Genomic DNA, 24242 nt, shown 5'->3' on the forward strand with positions numbered 1-24242 from the left:
AAAGGCAAAAAAAATGAAATGACAAGTTATAAAATTGGAGAACTGTTAACACCTCTAAGTAATAACACCTCTTCTTGTTCTCAGTTTTTATATCCAGCTGGAAATTCAGTTGAAAAACATAATAATACATATATGGAGTTCACAAATAAAATTATATATGGAAATTAAATACCTGAAATTTTACCAAAGCTGCAGAAGAAAGAGCATTTAATCAGAATCTCACTACTCAAATATCAATTTTACCTGGTAAATCGCTGAAATATTTTTGTGCTCCAGTGAATATATAGATGATTTATTGCTTGGCAGAATGTGTCTGGCCTATTGTTACGAAGTAATGCTTTACTGGAAAGCTTTTGCACTTGTATCATGTCAATAAAAAAGTCACTGTAGTTCACAAGGAAGAGATTCTCTCATGAAAGGAAATGATGGGAATATGTCAGGAACACAATGAACCTGAACATAGAATGTCAGTTACAAAAGTGATACATGTTGCAAAGTTAGCATTTACCTTATGGTAAATCATACAAATATCTTATAGCTGCAATGAAATACCATAGTGGTATGATCTCAATAAAGAAACCTGGTATTCCTCTATCTAGTTACACTCAAATTTTGGTGTGTATCTGTTACATCCCCATTTATAAACATCATATATTCTCCAGACTACTATTACATTCTACTAGCAGTATGAACAAGAAACAAAAGTTCAGACTTTCAATGACACGACATAAATATTATTAAATAGTTTAGTACAAACGCTTCCTTAAGTCTCAGGGTAGTGGTCCAATGTAATTAAGGTAGCTAAAAACTTTTTTTAAAAAATCAGAATCAAAAACAAATTTTAAAGGAATGTAATATAACACAAATACTTATAAAGTAATCATATGAAAATCCATTTTTAATGTAAATTCAGAAGGGAATAACCTTCCTTTTTGAATAGAAAGGTAGTTAAAAAAATTCTAACACAATTAATACCAAGAAAGCAGTGTATCTGAGGGAAATACTGAAATTTAGTTTTGAAACTCCTGGATCCTTAAGAGATCGAAAGATCATGTGATCAGCTGTCTTAACCCTCAAGTGTTCAAACAGAAATCAATTAAGTCAGGATGGAAACAAAAGAAATATTGATGGAAATAGTGAAGGGAATGAATTCTACGGAACACAGACAATTTAGAAGGTTAAAGTGAAATGTATTAGAATTGCTTAAGACACAAAAGCAATAGATTTATGTAATCCTAGAAAAACAGTAGACATTTTAATGTACTGACATGGAAACTCGACATAGAACTGAGTCATGGAATTAGAATTTGCCAGTACTGTCACTAAAGATTGTAGATGTTGCCAAACTGTGATATGTGAAAAGTCTGATGAATACCTCATTAGTTAAACTTAATATTCATTCTCAAGATTAAATCTATGTAAAAAAAATTATAAAAATTAAATGTAAAGCAAATTGGGTAGAGGAAATTCCTAGATACCTATGACTGCTAAAAAATAAAATTAATGGAATTATCAACAAATACAGGTATAAGTAGTATTACTAATATTTAATGTACTGAAACAGGAAGCTAGGGGAAAATAAAAAGAAATATTGAACAAGATGTGGACAAGTTTAAGAAATTCACAAAGTACCAGTACTTTGGGATTAGTAAGAACTGGGAGTCACACCACCCCTGCGCTTGGAGGGATAAAGGGTACAAGTGGTTTTTGGGAAACAGAGAGAGTCTTTATAAAGAGCCCTTTCACTGATCTATGACTTGTATGGTGGATATGGCCACCAGCAACTCTTCCCATCTTTGTGTATGCATGCTGCTTCTCCAATTCAGAATTTCCATTCCGCCCCTCGAAACTGGGCTGATTTCATAACTTGCTTTGACCAATATGATGCAGTGGATGTAAGGCTGTACTAGTTCCTGGCCTTGGCCTTAAGAGGTCTAAAAACTTCTGTTTTCAACCTCCTGAACCTCTGATCCACCATGTAAAGGCATCTGACTACCTTACTTGAAAGAGAGGACCAACCACTCCCCGCTGTTCTGGCCACTCTAGCTGAGGTCCCACACATGTGCTGGCTCCAGATGACCTCTTTCCTGAATGCACTCACATAAGTGATCCCAGTCAATACAACATGGAAAAGAGGAACTCCCCAGAGAGAGAAAAATCCACAGAGTTGTGGAAAAAAATATTGTTTTAAGCCATTAGAATTTGGGAATGTTTGTTATGCAATAGTAGGTGGCAGGTGTAGCTTGGGTTGCGGGATACAGTCAGCCTATAGAACCTTGCAAGGTGGGAACTGGTGACATAAATACCCTGATCTTATACTTTACGTGAAACCTACTGGGAAAAGGAGGGCAAAGAGGTCCACTGGCATAGAGTGAGACAGAAAGGGATGAAGAGTGGACCTGAAGAGGCATAAAGAATATACCTAGCACACCTACCAAAATATACACATTCGAGCACTCAAAGTATTCATCTATAGTCTCTCAACTGCATGTATTTAAGATATTACTCAAAATACGTTTGAGTAATGAACTTTCCTTTAGAGCCTACAGAAAAATACCTGGAGTATCTTTAGTGTTGATAAATATTTTTGCCCTTTAAAAGTGGATGTGAATATTGCAAATATTTAAAACCTCTAGTGAGAAGACCTGTGAGGAAGGCAAATGGTCAATCTGGATATGTGCTAGTTCACACCAATAGAACTTGCTGTGATGTTGGAAATACTCTATATTTGCAATGTTTAATATAATAGATATTAATAACACGTGGGCTCCTGAGCACTTGACATGAGGCTAGTGTGACTAAGGAACTAAATTTTTAATTCTATTTAATTTTAATTAAGTATAAATTAGGTAGTCATATGTGGCTAGTGGCTACCATATTGGAAAACTCAGATCTCTTTATCTTTTCAGGAAAAAACAAGAGGCATAACTATAAGCAGTGAGGTTGGTTCTTTATGTGATTTACCAATTATTTTTGAAGGTACTTCCAAATAATAAGTTTGAAATATATTTTAATTGCAGAATGGCAGAACTGTGGAATTGTAGAAATACAGCTTTCCAAAACAACCAACCCAATTCTCAATAAACCAGAGTAATAGGATTTAAGGAAGCCATGAATAATCCAAATACATATTAGAAATAAAAAAGCAACAACAAACTGGGCAAAATTTGACTCAAATAATTGAATATAGATTTTATAAATTAATCATGACATCGAACATGTAGACGGTGCCCAGCTACCCCAGCTGGACAGGATGCTACTCAAGATGACTTCTTCTCTCTCACCTTACCCAAAATACTGAGGTGATCTATACAACTGAGGGACCGAAAGAACTGGGAACACAGCAGCCAGGGCTCACAGTTCATTAAATGGACGCAGATGCTACTAAAGATTTCACAGACTGCATCAGGAAACCCTCCCCATGTGCCACAAGGGATGCCTTATCTGTGGACCCTCCCCACTGGTCCATGGACACCACCAGCACTCCATGTGCCTCACCCATATACATGGCCAGTTCTTGTGTGTATACCCACTGGCAACAAGTTCAAACCTTTGCAGATGAATAGTGAACATACTCAGAGCTGGTCCAACTGTGCTCAATTAGAAGAAAGAACACATTTGGAACATTTCAGGGCACCACACTAAACACAGCAAATAGGAGGCTCCCAGCACCTGACCTGATTTTGCAGTATCAAGAAAAAACACAGGGTGTTAAATTTAAGTATCCTTCTCTGCTCCAACCCCAAGAGGGAACAGGAAATGTAGAGGGAGGACATCCATAAGAAGGGCCTGAGAAAGCACCAGAATCCTTGGCTGGACTGATGGTGAGGGTGTTCCTCTCTGAAAACCAAACACTAAAGGCTAGAGGAAGTGACTTTTTTTGTAAATGCAAAGAAAGCAAAACGAGAATGTAAAGAACATTAAAATATCAAGGAAATGTGATTCCACTAAAGGAACACAATAATTTTCCTAACTAACTGCAAAAATAAAATGGAGATCTACAAATTGCCTAACAAAGAATTAAAAATAACTGTCTTCAGGAAGTTCAGCAAGTGACGAGAGAACACAGATAAATGACAATATGAAAAAAAAACAATGTACAAGCAAAAACAGAACTTCAACTGAGAGATAGAAATCATAAAAAAGAACGAAACCAAATTCTGGAGCTGAAGAATAAAATGAATAAGATTTTTAAAAATGCAAGGGAGACATCATTATCAGACTTGGTAGGAGGGAGACCCTATGGGGGTGCCTGGGTGGCCCAGTTGATTATGCGGCTGCCTTTAGCTCAGGTCATGATTCTGGCATCCTGGGATAGAGTCCGCACATAAGGCTCCCTGCTCAGTGCGGAGCTTGCTCTTCCCTCTCTCTCTGCACTCCCCCTGCTTGTGCTTTCTCACTCAGTGAAATAGATAAATAAATAAATAAATAAATAAATAAATAAATAAATAAATAAATCTATCTACCTTTTTTTAAAAAAAAAAAAAGGAGACCCTGTGAACAGGAAGAGAGATCATTTGAGTCTAGTCAGGGGAGTTTCTCTAGGGGGCATCTTTGTTCAGGCTGCTTGTAACAAAATACCATAAACCGGGTAGGTTATAAGCAACACACATTTATTTCTCACAATTCTGGAGGATGAGAAGTACAAGATCAAGGGGCTGTCAGATTCAGAAACTGGTGAAAGCCTGGTTCCTAGATGGATGCTTTTTCCTTGAAACGTCATATGGGAGAAGGAAGGGGCAGGCTAGGTTCTCTTTTATAAGGGCTCTCCCCTCATGGCCGATGTACTGCCCACCTCCTAGTGCCAGTTGTACCAAATTACAACAAACCAAACTGTAACCTGATATTACCAAACACCCCCTAGGCATCAAAATTGCACTTCCCACCCACCCTGAGAAACATTTCTGTAAGGCAAGATATTATACATAATTATATCATAGATGTTTAATTATATGTAATAATTATAATCTAATATACAAATACTAATATACAGATAATAATTTTAATATACAAATAATATAATTATTTATAATACTCAAAGTACAGATAATTATTTTTCAAAATAAAATTGCTAATTTCACATTGAAAATGTGCCTGGACATAAATTACTGCTCTATAGAACAACATTGTTTTCTTGAGTTCCAAAAAAAAAAAAAAAGGATCTGATGTTCAGAGAATAGTTAAATAATACAATAGAATTGGACTCAGGATTTCCAATTCAAATCTCAAAGTGAGAAAAATGCTGAATCTAAGAATCCTAGTTATATGTATTAAAGCTTATTCACTTAAAATTATAAACACATATATTTTATATAAAGTTGTAATAAATAAAGTACAGGATAAACTCATCTTTTTATCCAAAGATGATAATGTTAAAAGTTTCTTGTACATTCTCCCCCAAATGTTGGTGTACATAAACACAAAGTTATGTTTGTGTTTTGTTATTAGGCCAAAAGTACTGAGAGAAAAGAGATGGAGTTCTAGCCTTGGTTAATTACTAACTGGTTAGGTGCTCTTGGGCAGGTACCCTATTTCCTCCATGCCTAGGAGAATTAGTTTTTACTAGATCTTTCAGTATCTTCACAATTTTAATAATCCATGACTCTGCAATATGTCTCTAATAGAAATAATGCCTCAATTTCTCTCCCCAATTTCTGTCCCTCCACCCATATCAGCAGTTCTTTAGCTTTTTTATGGCTCTTATTTTAATGCTGGCCACCAAAACAAATGTATTGTTTCCACCACTGCATCCCCTGAATTAATCAGAAACCATTAGATGTTCTCCCATCTGGTCTGTAGATTGAGTAGTCAAATGACCAAATACACATAACATTTCTGGGATAATGTTCCTAAACTGAACCAATTTAGCCATGGCTTTAAAATTAAATGTGCAAAAACTCAGAATTTAATGTCTAATAATATGTATTTTAAAATACAGAAACAGTGAAGAAGTGGAGTAGCTTGACACAGAGCAAGGTGACCTTGATCTGTAGATTTCACCACTGGATATAATTACAGTGAGGTAAATAAAAAAGTAAGCAGTAAGATATCTGCAAATGGTCTGGATTCTAACTGTAGGAGTAGAAAGGAGAAAAAAAAACCTTATCTTTTCTACATCTAAAAATAAACTTTGAAATGTGAAAGAACAAAATTTTATGTCAAATTATTCATATGGTAATTTTCATATATTGGAAAGTGATTGTAAACCTTGAAGATAAAAATAGATTAATTTGAAAAATGCACAACTATTTTATGTCTGGATTTTTTTTACTGGAAAACATTAAATTGTTTCAAAGCTATATTCTTATTTATACGTGATGACAGGACATAAAAAGTTTATAAGCAAAATAATGATTCACTATCTTGAACAAAAATATTTGTAAACATATATATATATATCTGTATTACACATAGAGAATTAGAAATAGAAATTACCTAAAATCTACATACTATCCTCATGAATTATAATTGCTCATATGTAACAGCACAGCAAGAAAATGACATTTGGGATTTTAAATGGTGTGACAATTCACTGTCTTTCTTTGCCATGCCTTTGTCATGGTGAAGTTGTTCCTGCTACTAAAACACAAGTGCAGGATATTTTTTGCTGTCATGGAGACCAACATGTTACTGATTGTGAGGCTTGCCGTAGATTAGCACAGGGAGTCAGCAAGTGCTGGGGCAGTTGGACACTGAAGCTGGTGAGTACTCAGTCATCCCTTCAATGGAGAACATTGGTAACGGGACCAGAAGTTAGGCTTAATGAGAACAGAAACCAGGGCAGAATGTTATGGTAAGAAGGCTGCCTTAAGATGGAAATATGGTAGAGCAGATTCTCCAGAACAAAACAGGAGTTGTAGGGAAATGGTATGGGTCAAGCAGAAAGATGGTCAATCAACCAAGATATGTGCCAGCATTCTAAATAAGCTGCCTTGGCTACATCAGAGAAATATATAGGGCCACTGCGTTATATGTACCTTCAGAACCAGAAAATGCTTGGTATCATTCAGTTTAAGAGAAACCTTAATCCTAAAGTAGATGTACCTCAGCATGCTACTTTGTGTATCCAAATCAATTCAAATATTTTATATCCATTAAGTGCTTAGTTCTTACCTCCTCCAAAAGCTCTCCTAAAGACATAGGACATTCAACTCTTTTTAAAAAACTCCTATAGGGTTTACCATCTCTAGCAAACATACTTTTTGCATATTATCCCATTATGTAATAATAGATGCCATACAATTTGAACTATACCATCTCTGTTTTATTTATTTACATCACTCTTTTCTAGCTAGATTGAATATTCCTTTGAGAGTAGACAGTTTATTATACATTTTGAAACTCATAATGCCTGGAGCTGTTCTAGGCATAATAATAGGTACTATATAAATATTCTTTTAATGCATTTAAAATATATAAACAGATATTGCCATGTTTACTATGAATACATAAATATTATACTTAAAGTATAAGTAAAATGTTACAAGTTGTCCAGATTATGAAATACGTGTGTGTGTGTGTGTGTGTGTGTGTGTGTACATATATATACACAGCACATCAGAATGGTCAAGAACTTTGGCTTCGAAGACTAACCCAGATAAGTCCTGTTTTGACTAGTTATGAGTTCCTTTTAAAAAAAAATGTATTTATTTTATCATGAGAGACACACAGAGAGAGGCAGAGACATAGGCAGAGGGAGGAGAAACAGGTTCCATGCAGGGAGCCCGATGTGGGACTCGATCCCGGGACTCCAAGATCACACCCTGAGCTGAAGGCAGACGCTTAACTGCTAAGCCACCCAAGCATCCCATAGTTGAGTTCCTGATCAAATTAAGTTATGTAAACTCTCTGAACCTTTGTTTACTCATTGGTAAAAGAAAAAATAATATTTTATAGGGTTATTGTGTAAATTAAATGAGATAATGTATGTAAAGCACTTGACACAGACCCTGACTTATACTATCAAGGCAATAAGGAGAAAACTAGTTTAAAAAATTACATTTACTCTAAATGTTAACACAAATTAATCTAATTTTCATCAGCTAATGTCAAGGATATATCAACTGTTTTCTTTTTCTCTTAAGTAAATAAGATTTTCAGTAAAATGACTTGTCTTATTTGGAGCATTCTTTCTTATGATATATGAAGATCAATTTCCCATCAAGTCAATAATTGGAATGATTCAGGTAGTTGGAATTTATCTTTTCCTACCATTTAAATAATAACTATTTTTGCTGTTTTGAAACTCTATTATGAGCAATAGCATCTAAAGTTATAAACTACATGGTATTCTCAAATAAGTATTTTACCTAAAACCATCAAAATATAAAATATTTCTAACAGTATGTAATTATTCAATACACTCCAGAGAATCACAATAAGCTCAAGCAACTGATCAAAGAGTACACATCACACTCACACCAAATAACATCCCACTTCTATCAATATACTTAGGTGAAATTTTATTTAATTGAGCCATCTAGCCAAGCTCCATGAACTATATTATGATTTATTATTACAGAATCTAGATTGCTTCTGATCATTTATTAAATTTGAAATTTTAGTATGACAGAAAACCATGTGGCTGGTATACAGTCTAATCTAATGTAAAGAGACTCTCTCCTGAAATAGGATCAACCAATAAAAAAGAACAGGTGAGGTACAGGGCCAAGAAAACAAAAGCTGTCTGCACATAATCATCTTATTCTTACTATTGGAGTCTGTATATATGAAGAAGTCTTTGTCACCTATCTTACAGATATTACTCTAGAAATAATGTAGGTTCTTCAATTTGTATTTTATTAGATTTAATCATATTGATTTAACTCATTTCTCACATTTATTGCTTTTTAAAATTTAGTGTATGCTAGAAGAGCACTAAAATTATATACTTAATGGTAATTCAAAAATTATTAAAAACATTATTTAATGTCTGAGAAAGATAATTTAAAATATTTCTATAGATGAAATATATAAGGAACACAAGTTTGGCAATTTTTGAAGGTGGGTTATAATGAAAATATGGGTACTGGATCTTGGAATTTGAGTTTTCAGGTAAATAACTCTTTTAACAGGCTACAGTTCCTTCTCTCCTACAACTAAAATATAGAAGATCTTAGTTTCTCTAGATAATAATCTATGTGCTGAGGATACAAAAAATGTATTGCCTTTTACGGGCACAATATAAATTGGAAAGCACAATATAAATTGATAACAATATTGTTCCTCTACTACCTTCCCATAAATCTAAATCTACTGATTATCCTCTTTTCCCTAACCTTTAAGCTACTCTCTATTGCCTATTTCTATTAGCATTTAAACCTCTTTAAGATACCTCCATTAATGTATATACATGCACACAAACTTATATGTGCCCTCACAAGTAATCCATGTCCCTGAGCCATCACCATATCCACCCAACTACAGCCCTATCTTATCCTTTGCAGAGAAAAAAAAATTTTTTGAACAATACTTGTCTTTACTTACTCCCTTTACTTTCTCACATCTTACTTCTCTAAGTTGGCTTCCACCCCCACCTCTCCTCAAAAAGGCCTTAGCTAAGGTTGCTTTGTCAACTTGTTCATTTCTTTCTCTGAGCCCTTCTCAGTCCTTATTTTCTCTTCTCAACGCATTCTTACAATGTCCTTTCCTTGACAAGTGATACAGTGATGTCCTAATTTGCTTCCCTGGCTGCTCCATCTTAATCTCCTGCATTTCAATGATCACTTTATACTGAGGACTTAAAACCATATTACCAATCTTTGTCTTTTCCATAAAGTATGATGTTGCCCTAATGGGGTTATAACAGAAATGAGTATGTGTATGTACATGTTTGGAAGTACATATACACATATAAACAGATACATATATACATCTACTAAGAAAATAAAGTACAGGATATGAGTAATGTTAGCTAAACAATATAGTATTAAAAGTATTAAATTTAGATGTTAAGATTTATGTATATAAAATTTATGTAGTAAAAATGTCACAAAAAAACTATGTTACTACATAAGTTTGGTAACATTTCCTATTATATTTAGTTAGGAGAAATTATTATATGTTAAGCTAGAGAATTCAGGAAGAATATACTGTCAGCAAGATGCTGGGGTATAAATAGGAAGAAAAAGAAAAGAGAGTGTTTGAAGCAGAGGTTCATAAGTCAATCAGAAAAAGACAATTATCATATATTGATATGATATAAGAATATATATCAGAATATAAGAAATATAAGAAATGGTGCAGAGGGCCATTAAGGGAAGGGAGGGAAAAATGAATGGGAAAAAATTAGAGAGGAAGACAAACCTTGAGAGACTCTCGACTCTGGGAAACAAACTGAGGTTTGCTGAAGGGGAGGTGGGTCAGAGGATGGGATAACTGGGTGACGGGAATTAAGGAGGGCTGAAGGGGAGGTGGGTCAGAGGATGGGATAACTGGGTGACGGGAATTAAGGAGGGCACATGATGTGATGAACACTGGGTGTTATACACAACTGATGAATTACTGAAAACTATATCTGAAACTAATGATGTACTACTATATGTTAGCTAATTGAATTTAAATTTTAAAAAAGTTCATAATTGGTGGAGGTGCCATCTTGTAAGGGCATTATGGAAAATTGTCAAGTGTGTTTTGGTGTGAGAACTGTTACAGTGAATGAGAGAAATGGCTGGGCCAGCATTTAATAGGAGAAGCTAAACACTCTAAAGGTCCTTCAATGCACAAGACACTTCCCCACCACAAACTTTCCTGATTCCTGCATGACATTCATAAGCCTTAACAGGTACTCCTCTGTTTATAATTATTTAAGTTCAACACCTAACTACATTTTTTTATAAACACTATGTTTTGCACGGTGTTATTAACAATGAATGTTTCATGGATGCAACTACCATGTATTTTAAGAAAATATTATTCTTTGCTTTGTTCCTAACATCACCATGAGTTGTTCACACTTTCAGAAAAATCACATGGCTATACTGCAGTGCTGCTCTTATGGATGAGTCACCAATACAACAAACCTCTGTTAGCATCTCTAGCTCTCGTATTTGTGGTAATTCTATGAATAGATTAAAGCATTTGACTACTTCATTATATCTTAAAGCATAGATATATACAAGCATTTGGGTATTAAAATACACATTAGCTTTTCATACATAGGACATTTTACTGCTTTTTAAAATCATGGATATATGTAAATTATACTGGTAATATGTTTCATTCCATATTAATAAGGGGACACTATAAAATATTTGTTATAATGGCATGGAGTTGAGAATTACTGAATTAAATTCTTGGAAGGACAAGAGTGATATGAACCAATAGCACTGCTGGAGAGGAACAAGTACAGCATAAGGCCTGGCTGATACCAAACAGTGGAGGTGCTCTTCCCTGTTCTGGTCATGAAGTCCCAGACTTATGCTAATAACATCATAACAAGGAAACCTATGTGCAAATAAGGAATATTTAGCTGCACTAGTACAGATGGTCAGGCTTATTTTCCCACTTATTGAATGATCTAAGGAGGAATTTGGGGAGGAATTTTTACAGGAGACAAAGGATAAAACTATAAGGTAAAGGACTTTAGTTAAAAATAAAAGAAAATGTAGTATGTCTAACAGTTCAAAATGTTCTTATTCCTTCTACTGACATAATCACTATGACAGTAAACTGTGTTTTCATTAAATCACAGTGCATCATCATCTGAAGTTTTAAGCATTAACTTATGGAAAGAACCCAAGTTGATTTGGATTACTAGGAATTGGCAGCAGTTCGTTGCTTTAATTTCTCTCTCCTCTCTTACTGCCACTTAAGTGGGTTGGCCTCACCCAAAAGGTGTGAAATTAAGCCTCAAGATAATAAGCAAATCAAAGAAGGTGTTTGAAAAATTCAGAAAAGATAGTTACTACAGAATGAGATAATCATCTTGGATTCCATTTTATCCCCAAAATTATTATTTAGAGCACTGCAGACTTTCTTTATGCCAATATTTAAAGCAAAAAGCAAAAACAAAGTAATTCATTCATTAATAAGAAGCATAAAAAGAAACATGGCTACATGTGATGGTTGTCAAGAATGAGAAAGATGTAACTCATAATCCACTCTTCTTTAAGCTGTATAATAAAGACATTTCAATATCCTTTAACAGCTTTCAATAAAATAGCCTTGATAATATATTTTATACTTATTATTCATGAAGTAAAGACTAAACTATGTTAAGCTTCTATGTTTTCTATAGATTTATCACTCTTTCTTCTGATAATCTATTGTAGTTTAACAAATTATACCAATATTTGATTCATAATTTTTTTGAGTCAAGAATTCTGGAAAAAATTGGATAGGTGGTTCATTTCTGATTCATGTGTCACCTGTGGGTAATGGTACTGGAATGTCCACTTTCCAAAATGGGATCTTGAGTCACATATCTTGTATCTTGATTCTTACTGCCTCTCTAGCTTTTTCCCTCTCCTTCCTTCATCCCTCTCTTCCCCCATCTCTCTCTCTGTCTTTTCTGTTCCCCCCATTCTTCTGTCTACATGCTCTGAGCTTCTCACAACTTGGTGGTCTGAAAGAAGACAGACCTGCTGGCTTATCCTGAGCAAATATTCTAGACAAGAAGTAAACACTGCCAATATTTTAAGGCCTGTGTCTAGCAACTGGCATACAGTCACATACACAGTGTACAACTGGAGGAAGCCATCATAGAGTCCTCTCAGATTCAAGGGAAGGGAATAAAATGTCACCTTTCTTTTGAGTAATATCAAAGAATTTGTAGTCTTCTTAAACCTACCCATCTTGATTGAAGCAATAATGAAAATCATTCTATATCCTGTCAGTAATTCTTACACTCTGCTAACAATGAATACCAACTACAAGTAACTACAACTCACCATGATGAGATACAAAAAAGTCTCTTACTTCAAAGAATTCAAATTTTCATTCCAATAAAAAAAAAGGAAAATTCAAGTAAAAATAGTTAAATAAGTAGTTTCCAAGTAACATTTTAAACTAGTCAAGGAAAATAGGAGGATAACAGCAGGGAGAAAAGATTTGTTAGAAATCTACAAATTTCCATTCTGTCTATAACAGCAATGCCAACCTCTCCTATGTGCAAATAACTGGAAAACATTCCCTCTTTTGACAAAATGTCAATAATTAAAAGAATGTCATTAGCCTGCTTATACTGCATTCAATTCTGAGGATAAACACATTTTCAGAGACAACTAGGGAGAGCTATTTCATTGTCCCACAGGAGAAACCAGAAATGATCAAATTTAATATTAGTATTCAAGATACATTATCTAAACTCAGAAACAATGCAGATAAGAAGATGTGATCATAAGCACATTTAGACTACATTAACAGGTGGATCTCCTGAATAATTTTGTTTAATAAACAAACCTTTATTGAGTCCCTGCTATGTACCACGCCGTTGCGCTGTACTGTGAAGACATAAAATGAAGAAGACATCACCTTTGCAAACAAGAAGCCTAGAGTATTGGGAGAGAGAGGTGAGTAAGCAGGCAACTAACTCTGTGACAGTATGACAAGTCCCACAATGGAGGTAAGTGCAGGCTACTATAGAGGGACAAAGGTGAAATGCTTAGCTCAGAGTGAGGGCTGATTGCCTGGCAAGACCCTCCAGAGGACAATGATAACCTGACAGCTGAAAGTCCTTTGGAAGCATATTGCTGTTATTGTCTGAGAATGGAGGCCAGTTTTGAGTAACAAAGAAGCTAGCAAACATCTTAAACAGAGGGGCAAAGATTGTTAACAGATTTGGAAGAGAAAAAAAAATTATGGTGGATTCAAGGCAAAGCCAGTGTAGTTTTGTGAGAATATGGGGCAGAAAGACATACTGAAAGATAAGTGTGGGGGAGAAACTATGATCACATCACCTAGTGTCTTTCATTTGATACTGATGAGTGTGGATTTCATACTGAAAGACATGAGAAGGGACTAATGGACTAAATAAATGAACATGATAATTTCAGATGGCTATATAAACATATATAAAAACGTATTTGTAAACAGCCAGTAAATTTTTGAAAATGCACATATCAGAGCTCAAAAAAAATAAAAGCTTGCAAAAGCTTTTAAAAATAATGTCATAAATCTGAAGGGTTTTATTTATGAGCCAAATGTGTTTTTTCAATTGCTGGCATTTATTAGATTGCCTATTGATTTAGTGTTTACAGTTTTAGTGTTATAATCACTTTATGCAGTGACAAATATAAACTATTACTTAAAAGGTGACAAATATAAAAACATCTGCCTAATTTTTAACTAGAAACTATATAACTACAATATTTAAATTGGTAATAACAGACTTCCCATTTTACTAAACTGAAAGGAAATCTACATGCACTACATAGACTTCTAATAATCCATCTATAATAAATGACCAATAATGATTTAGAAAATAAGACAAACTCAGAAAAAGGTCCATCTTTATCATAATAAAATTTAGACAATTGGCAAACATTTCTTATCTCGTGTTTTTTAAGCTTAATATTACATATAGTCAGTTACTATATGACAATGTAAACATTATAAGCAAATATTTAATCTTTAGGTGCTCTACATCTTTTAAAAATAAGATGTATGCAGAAGAGTATGCTTTCATTCTATTGATATGCTTGAGACTATATGAGACCCTGAGCATACTGCTTCATTAAGGTTTTGTCCTTAAAAAAAAATCAATGATATTTTATCATCAATTAACAGGAATGGCAATATGCATGTTTCCTTTATTCTGGTTCTCCTAAATGTTTTTCTCCATTCTGCAAACCCTCTGTCCAGGCTCACTTGCACTGGCTATGAATATTTCTCAAATCACATGGATAGCATGTGTTACTGAATTGCTGCAAACAAAATGTACATCAGTACCCATTATTGATCAGTATAGGGATTTTCTACACATCTGGCTTTTCACTCACATTGTATTCACTGAATTCTTTTCTAATAATTAAAAATGATGATCAATTTTACCATCTCAAATGTACAGTGAGAAAAATACAAAACAAAAAGTTCCAACTCTCCTCAGACTGTATTAGTCTAAAGGTAAAACAAAGTGATCTGGTAAGTACTTTTTGATAGAGAAATGCTATCTTTAAAGCTATGAAAATATGCAAAATTATATGAAAGGTTAAAACTGCAAAAAAATAATTCTTTACTAACAATTATTTAGGATTCTACTACGTGGCATGAATTTATTAAAATCTATAACCATATTTGTTAACAAGATGGCCCTACATGCATAAAAAATAAATACCTGTAAATTATTTTATAAAGCCTTTAAAAAACAAAACTACAGTTGTTTTCACAATTACAATGGGAGATAACTAAAGAGTTTATTCTAGTATATATTCCTGGATCATTTGGTTGGTCAATTTAAGTTCCATATACAGTATTTACATACTGTTGCCACAAAAAAGGGAGATAATTTAGCATGAACTAACCATTTGTAAATGATGAGAACTAGAAAAGTCAACTTCAAAGCAAATAATCAAAGCAAATTGGTCAAAGGTACTATTTATTCATTTTATGAATCTGAATAGAAACACATTTAATAATTCCTAGCAAAATACTTATGTAAAGGTCTCCCATCTAATTTCTCATAATCTTTATGACTTTTACAATAAACGTCAGTCATCTTTTCAAGCATAACTTCTCTTTTAATTCATGCCAACTTTGGGAACACTGATCTTCCCCTAGTTTAGAAACTAGGTGGTGGCCAATAGCTGAAGTAAGAGCTTGTGGTTAAGTGTTTTTCCACGGCAAGCCAAGAAAACGGACTCTCATTCTGCCTAGAACTAAGTATACTTAATGAAGCACATGTGGATGTTCCTAGCCAATATATATCCACAAGGTTAAATTAAAATATATTCTGGGTTATAAAAATTAGGAGATTTAGTTCAGCAAGTGGTCCAAAAACGTACTGCAGAGAGAAATTATCCAGATTGAAATGGTCAACTAAATAATGGCAGAAATGGGGACAAGCTAATTAAAAAAACACACAACACTCTATTAAGGTCTTTCTTTTATGAGGCATCATTCAGTGCTTTTCAGATGGCTAACTTAAATATGTTGTTGAATATTTATTGCCAAAAGAAGACAAAACAACAATACAATCCTCTTATACCATCCTCTTTGGTTTCTTTAAAAATCTTCTTAAATCCACATGGTCAATTTTTCTATTCAAGTGCATATACATGTGTGTGCATATATGTACATTCTATTGGGAGTCATTTATTTGCTTTGCTTTGCCCATTTCATTAGGTATCAAATTTCTCCTAGATTTGCTACCTCTTTAATTATTAATACTAAACATCTATTAAGTATATTACATTCTAACAGTAACATGATTTAAAGAAAATAATCTACTTATCAATAAAATTTTATTACATATACATTATGATAAGCAAAGGCAAGACAAAGAGCATATAGACTGAAACACCAAAATGTTTGGACAATAATGTCCAATTGCATTAGCACTGCATATGCTAAGGTTTCAAAGTCTTTGAACATATTGGGAAGAAGGTCATTGAACTGATTTATTCTGCATGTGCACAGCTTAAGTACTATAATAATGAAATCACGTTCGCTTGGAAGAAAATTGTCCAGTGCTAAGTTGCCAACGGCCATGTTAATAAGGCTTCCTACCTAACTAGGCTGATAGAAGCTTCCAGCTCAAATGCTATTAATTTATTTAGTAATTCTAAAACTCACAAGTGAAAGAGGGAGAAGAGATATTTTCTAAAGAAACATAGATAATTCAGGTCTATTGTTGTTCTTCATAACAATGGAGCTTTTAGTTCTATTCTCTAATTTACTGTCACTTTATCACTTTTATCTTCCACTTTAAGTCTGTTTCTTTTATTGGACTATCTATTCAGCTGATAATTCATTTAGACTTTTGAAGTTCTATGCCATAAAAATTCCATTTAACTGCTTCCTAAATAGTGGCTAATCTGCACAAATTTTAAATTTGACCTTAATGGAACAGCTTATTCCTGAAGTTATTAGGACATTGGGAAACAGATCATGTCCTTAAAAGTATACTTACTTTAAAGTTTTTTAAAAATCATTCACAAAATGAATTTTGCACAGAAAGATATTTGCAAAGTGTCTCCTTTCACAATAAAATGCAGTGCCATTTTCCATTTGAATTCCTTCTACACAGTTCAGAATTTCACTCAAGCATCAGATGAGATGTCAAAGTGCTTTGTTAACAAACTTATATCCCAGATGTGGATAGAACAGGGACAGAAGGCTCAAATGCTCTAACATACCTAACAATTCAATTACAGTTATCTTATGGTGCCATCACATATTTTTCTTCAACAATCAAACAACCTCAGCTGGAAACCTCTAGCAATAACATAAATAAAGGACCATCTGGCTAGAATAATTAAGGAAGGCTGGAAATAAAACATTAATTAGTGCAGTATTTCAAACGACCTTCAGAGGCCTTATTATGAAATTATATCCAAACAGGTAATCATTTATTTCATGTTGCTGTTAAATTTAACTAGGCATGAATAAATATAAGTACCAATTTTTTACTCTTTCAGTGAAGACTATTGCCTTAAAATGATGATGAAGTTATATTTCATTTAAATTCAAGCAACAAATAAACAAGTGGAAAAAATGACACTGCAAACTTTAAAAATTTACATAACTCACATTTCATAGAATTTTAACATTGAAAGCACCTTTGGAGATCATAAAACCTCTTCAATTTATGGATGAGGAAACAGAGGCACCAAGAGATTAAATGATCTTCCCAAGGTCACACACTTAAAGAAAAATAGAGACTAGAGGCAAATAGACCTGTTCCTCATTCTAGAAATACTAATCTAAGTACTGACAATTAGCACTTACACATAAATATTCGACAGAAGCGTGGTGGTTGTTATTTGCCACTTCACTGAATTAAAACAAAATTTCACAAAATGCTGGTAATGTACAAAATTACAGGCCACACAATGAGACAATACCTAAAGTGATAAACTACCCTGTAGAGTCTGTGCCAGTGATGCCCTGCTATCCATCAATGGGTAAAATTACTCTTTTAAGGTAGCTTATTACAATTTCAGCCTAATGAAATACACCAGATGTGTATGTGTATCACTTCAAGGCCATGGTTTTTAAGAAGTGTGCTTCCTCCAGGTATTTACTAATCTGTGCACTGGAATACCTCGGGAATGAGGGAGCCATAGATGAAAGGGAAAGGGCTCCTTGACTCACTTAAAGGGAGAAAGTAGCTTACTGGCAGGGACAGATATAATAACTGGTCGATGAGAGAGAAATAAATTCCTTTGGTTACTAGCATTTTGGTTAGCATTGCTGTATTATTCAACTAATAAAGGGTCCAACACAGACCTGATGGACACTAATTTTCATGCAACAGAAAACATTATTACAAAATATCAAAGTACTGTTTAAAGGAAGATTATAAAAAATAAAGGAACATTAGAAGAGAATTATACCTACTTTTTAAAATCAGTATAACTTTAAGTCCCTTTAGATAAAGATCATCTCTTTCATATGTCTTCCATAACTTCTGATATTCCCTTGGGTTAAATGCACATATAGTGCAAATGTTAAAAATTTGCAAAAACAAAGAAGGATGGAATGGACCAAAGCATAGTATAGACAAAAACTATGGGATCTGAAGGCAGATATCTGGTTTCAAGTACCAATTTTGCCTTGAGATGCCAAAGACTAAAACATATCCATGTTCATCTTCACCATCTTCACTCTTCAGCTTTCTACTTCAAACACAATTGGGTTGGGGTGGCAGGAAATGAGTAAGGCTTCAAGAACAGTTCAATAACAACTCCAGGCGAACTCCACCCTAAATCACTGCCAGAAACAAATAGAAGAAATAAAACCACTAGATAAACATTCAGAGTATGTTTCTAATGTCTGCTGTTGTCAAGTCTCCCAGCAGGCATACAATAGATCCACATGATAGGACGCAGATCTTTTCATCTTAGTGTTTGTGGCAAGAACCCAGTTTGGTTAAATGCCAAAATTCTTAGCAAATCCTATGGTGCTTATATGTGCATTTAAAAGGGAAATCTCTGAAAGGATATATATGAAACTAAAATAAGTGGAAACCATTAGGAATGCGGTGGGAACTGTATAGGATGAAGAACAAGGGAGAAAGGAAATTTTTCAGTTTTATGTTTTTGATGACCTTCTTCAAGAGGGACAGTGTATTTAAACTGAAAGAATGCCTTCTTCCTCTCATGAGCAAGTCATGGATTTAAATTGAGGAGTATCCCACATAGTTTTTCTTTTATGTTATAAAATCTCATAAGAGTGTGTATGGGCTTGACAAGCTGGATATATACCTTCATATTGTTGAACACAGAAAAACACAGTATGTGATGAAAATCTTACTAAGAGCATTTCAGAGTCTCTTAGAAGAATAAACTATTCAGTCCATTAGGCTTGAGTGATGAGGCAAAGTTTTGATACCCCAGATAAAGTCCCTGACCATATATTCTCTAAACTCAACTGAGAAATAATGTCAGAAGTGGTAATAACTGATTCTGTCTTGCAAATGACTAGTTCAGAGCTGTGAGTGCTTCACCAGAAATGTTAGATGAAATATGAGATACTTGAAATGATTCTAAGAATAAGCCTATTAGAACAAAGGAGGTTTCCTCAAATAACCATGCTTGACAAATGTAGGAATAATAATTATAGCTACCACTTATTTTTTGTTAATAACATGCCAAATATGTTACTCTAAGCACCTTAAACATAGTTTTCTAAGCACCGTAAAACCCCTAGTAGGGTACCAGATGAAGAGAGCCATTGAGATGTAGTAATAGTTAACACTTATTTGTATATATTTTGGACTAAATTTTACCCATTTTTTAAAAATCTCATAGCACTGTGAAATAGGTACTAGCCAAATTTCCATTTAATAGCTATCAAATCTTAACAGTAGTAAATGATTAAATAAGAATATGAATTCAGGTCTGTCTGCCTCCAAGTGTGTATACTATATGATCAAAATATTTAGGTTTTAGAATAAGGCCTGAATAAAAATCTTACTAGCTGTATGACCTTAAGCAAGTTATTTCCTCTCAGAGACTCATTTTATTCATCTGTAGGAATGAATTTAAAATGCCTGTATACTGGGTGCCTGGGTGGCTGAGTCAGGTAAGTGTCTGACTCTTGGTTTTTGGCTCAGGTCATGATTTCAGAGTCATGGGCTTGAGCCCAGTGAGGGACTCTGAGCTCAGTGTAGTCTGCTTATCTCTTTCCCTCTACATCTCCCCATGCCTGCTCTCTCTCTCTCTCTCTCTCTCAAATAAAGAAAATCTTTTACAAAAATAAATAAAATGCCTACATACAATATTGTTGTGGAAATTAAATGTGGGAATGTAGCAGTGCTTCATGTAGTGCGTGGGCTCATGGTTATTACATTTAGTTAAGATACAGGTGGTGGTTGTCACAAAGAGATCCAACAATAGACTGATTAAAGAACAAAGGAATTTATTTCTGTATCACAAAACAATCCTAATGTTATTGATTCAGACCTGCCAGAGCAGTGCAGCTCCTCATGGTCATTCAGGACACCTGTTTCCCTACAAGTCACTGGTCTTTTACTTTTCTCAAACTTTTCTCTCTTAAAATATGTTGTGTATCTCAAAGAGCTTTTGTTGTATAATTTACTACTATCAAAATTTGCTACATTAGAAATTTAAAAATGAGCATTTGAAAAAAAGTATTAATTCATGTAGAACAGCAACAATGAATGTTTACAAAAAATACATTTAACAACTAAAAATTTGTGAGAAGAGTGCCATTGTTTTATACACTTGCAAATCTCTTTAATATCTAGCTTAATAGAGGATGATTAAGTTCTTGTATATGCTTCTGCTCTCACTGCATTAAGACACACTATTTTGGTTGAAACACATGAAGAAAATCCATATTCACATACATATTTAGTTGGAAATAGGAGCCAGCGGGTTATTTATTTTTATTAAACAGAATACACTGGATAAAGTTTTATTTTTTAAAATTTTAAAATCAGGTGTTTTGAAGTATAACTTACATACTATAAGATGCACCTTTTAATTAGTTTTAGGAATATATATATATATACCACCATAATCGAGAACTAAAATAGCTCCATAATCGAGAACTGAAATAGCTCCATCATATCAAAATATTCTTTCATGACCCTTTTTAAGCTAATCCCTCCCCTTATGTTGAGCCCGTGCTACCACTGATCCACTTTTTCCCTATACTTTTTGTCTTCCAAAACAAATGGAATTAAATAGGACCTTCTGAGTTTATTGAGTTTCACTTCTTTCACTCAGCATAACGAATTTGAAATTCATGTTCTCTCAGTAATTGTGTTTTACCTCAGTGTCAGGTAGCATTCCATTATGTGGATATACCATGCTTTGTTCATTTACCAGGTGATAAACCTTTGAATTCTTCCAGGTTTTCATGTTTAAGAATAAAGCCATTATAAATGTTCAGGTATGACTTCTGTGTGCACATAGCTTTTTATTTCTTTTGGGTAAATATGAAGGAATGGATTGCTATCACATATGGTGTGTATTTGTTTAACTATATAAAAATCTGCCTGTTTTTCCAAAGTGACCATATGACTTTGCATTTCCAAAACAGTGTTTGGCAGTTCTGTTGTTTTGCATCCTTCTCTGTTACTGTAAGAGTTTTCTTATTTTTTTTTTTCTTAGAGTGTGTGTGTAGTAGTAGTACTAATGATACAGTAATAATAGAAGTAGTAGTAGTAGTATCATATTGCTGTTTTATTTTGTGCTAAGACTAATGGTAAAAGTCTCAAGTCTTTATAGGGTTCCATGCATCCTCTTTGTTGAAAAGTATGTTCAAATCTTTTGCATATTTTAAAAATTATAGTTTTTTTTTTCTGTTTTGAGAATTCTTTGTACGTTTTAGATCGAAGTTCTTGGTCAGATACGTGCTTTGCAACTATTTTGCTTCCAGTCGATGGTTTGTTTTTCATATTTAGTAAGCCCAATTTACCAGTGTTTCCTTCCATAGATCATAATTTTGATATATCTAAAAAATCTTTGCCTAACATAGTTCACAAAGATTTTTCCATGTTTTCTTTTAGATATCTTATGATTTTAGGTTTCAAATTTGAATTTCTAATCAGTTTTGAGTTAATTTTTATATATTCATGTGAGGATGAATTGAAGTTTATTTATTTATTTATTTATTTGCATATTGATATCCCGTTGTTCCAACACCACTTAATAAAGAAAGGGTCTATCTGTTCTCATTTGAAATATCTTTTAGCCTTGGTTGAAAACTGACTGACTGTATATATTGGTATACTTTTGTACCATTGATCTATGCATCTATCTTCCCACCAATGCTGCATTGTGTCTTGATTACAACAGTCTTAGAGGAGAATTTCTCAACCTTACTGTTATTGACATTTTGGGCCTCATAAGTCTTTATTTGGGGGCAAACTGTGCATTGTAAATATTTATCAGCATCTCTAGCCTCATCCACTCGATGCCACTAGCAGCCTCCTAGTTATGAGAACCAAAATGTCCCCAGGCCATTGCCAAATGTTCCTGGGGGTACAAAACAGTCCCTATTAAGAACAATCACTTCTTTTCATCATCTGTGAAAGTTAAGAAACAAAAAAACAGATGACCATAGTGGAAGGGAAGGAGAAATAAAATAAGATGAAAACAGAGAGGGAAGCAAACCGTAAGAGATTCTTAACTATAGGAAATAAACTGCGGATTGCTGGAGAAGAGGTGGGTGGAGGTTTGAGTTAACTGGGTGATGGGCATTAAGGAGAGCACTTGATGTACTGATGAGCACTGAGTGTTATATGCAACTGATGAATCACTAAATTCTGCTCCTAAAAATAATAATATACTATATGTAACTAAATTGAATTTAATTAAAAACATTAAAAAAAAGAAAAAGAAAAATCGCTTCGAAATAAGCCTTGAAATGAAGTGTTGTGAATTCTCCAACTTGGTTCTTTCTCAAAATTGTTTAGGTAATTGTAATTCCCTGTATTTCATATAAATTTTAAAATCAGCTTATTGATTTATATTAAAAAAATATACTGGAGTTTTTATCAGGATTATGTTAAATCTATAGATCAATTTGAGGACCACTGAAATCTTAACAATATTGATTTTTCCAAGCCATGAAAGAAGTATATTTCTCCATTTAATAAGGTCTTCTTTGATTTCTTTCATAAGTGTTTCAAAGTCTTCAGTACATACTTTGTTAAATTTTACCTAAATATTTCATGTTTTTTGGAGATATTATAACTGTCACCCTTATTTATTTCAATTTCTCACTGTTCATTGAGATTATATAGAAATACCCATGCTTTCATGTATTGGCTTTGTATCTTTTGTCCTTGCAAAACTCACTGATTTTGAAATGTTTCATATTATATTACATAATGTACTTTTAAACTTTTTTTTAGTTTTTAGTTTTATTGAGTTATAACTGATATACAAAGAAAGTATACACATTTAATGTATACATCTTGGTGAGTTTGGACTTAGGCATATAGCCAGAATACCATCACCACACCAAGGTATTAAATATATCCATCATCTTTAATAATTTACTTGTATTCTTGTGCACATGTGTGTGTGGAGGGGTGTTGGTAAGAACATTTAACTTGAGATCTATCTACACCAATCCTCTTAACATATTTTAAAGTGTACAATATCACATTTAAAAATGTAGATACTACATGGTACAGCACATCTCTAAAAATTATTTATCTTGCATAACAGAAATTTTATACTCTCTCAAAAACAATTCCATATTTCCCTCCTCCAAGCTCCTGACAACCATTATTCTATCCTCTGCTTCTAGTAGACTATTTTAGAAACTGCATCTAAGTGGAATCATGAAGAACTTGTCATTTTGTAATTAGCTTATTTCAGTTAACATAACATCCTTTAGTAATTTTCATATTATTGCAAATGGCAAGATTTCCTTCTTTTTTTAAAACTGCATAATATTTCATTTTATGTATACATCACGTTTTCTTTATCCATTCATCTATTGGTAGACATTGGGCTGTTGCTATTACTTGGCTATTGTGAATAATGCTATAATGAAGATGAGCGTGCAGATATCTCTGAGATATAAAATTCATTTCCTTCAGATACATGCCCAGAAATGGGATTGCCAAATAATATGGTAGTCCTATTTTTAATTTTATG

General features: G+C 33.6%; 1 protein-coding gene across 3 annotated transcripts in view; it reads right to left on the bottom strand.

The window, feature by feature from the left end:
* The window catches only part of ATRNL1 (attractin like 1), a 760501-nt gene that overhangs the window by 297266 nt on the left and 438993 nt on the right, over positions 1 to 24242 (bottom strand). Inside the window, exon 27 of one of the 3 annotated variants that reach the window (XM_041742632.1) lies at positions 15384 to 18870. The exons of the other annotated variants lie outside the window; for them this stretch is intronic. Coding sequence (XP_041598566.1) covers positions 18868 to 18870 — 3 coding nt within the window. The 3' untranslated portion in view covers positions 15384 to 18867. Of the gene's footprint in view, positions 1 to 15383; positions 18871 to 24242 lie in introns of those variants that run through there. 3 annotated transcript variants of the gene reach the window in all.

The sequence above is a fragment of the Vulpes lagopus genome, chromosome 2 (assembly GCF_018345385.1).
Source record: "Vulpes lagopus strain Blue_001 chromosome 2, ASM1834538v1, whole genome shotgun sequence".
Classification (NCBI taxonomy): Eukaryota; Metazoa; Chordata; class Mammalia; order Carnivora; family Canidae; genus Vulpes; species Vulpes lagopus.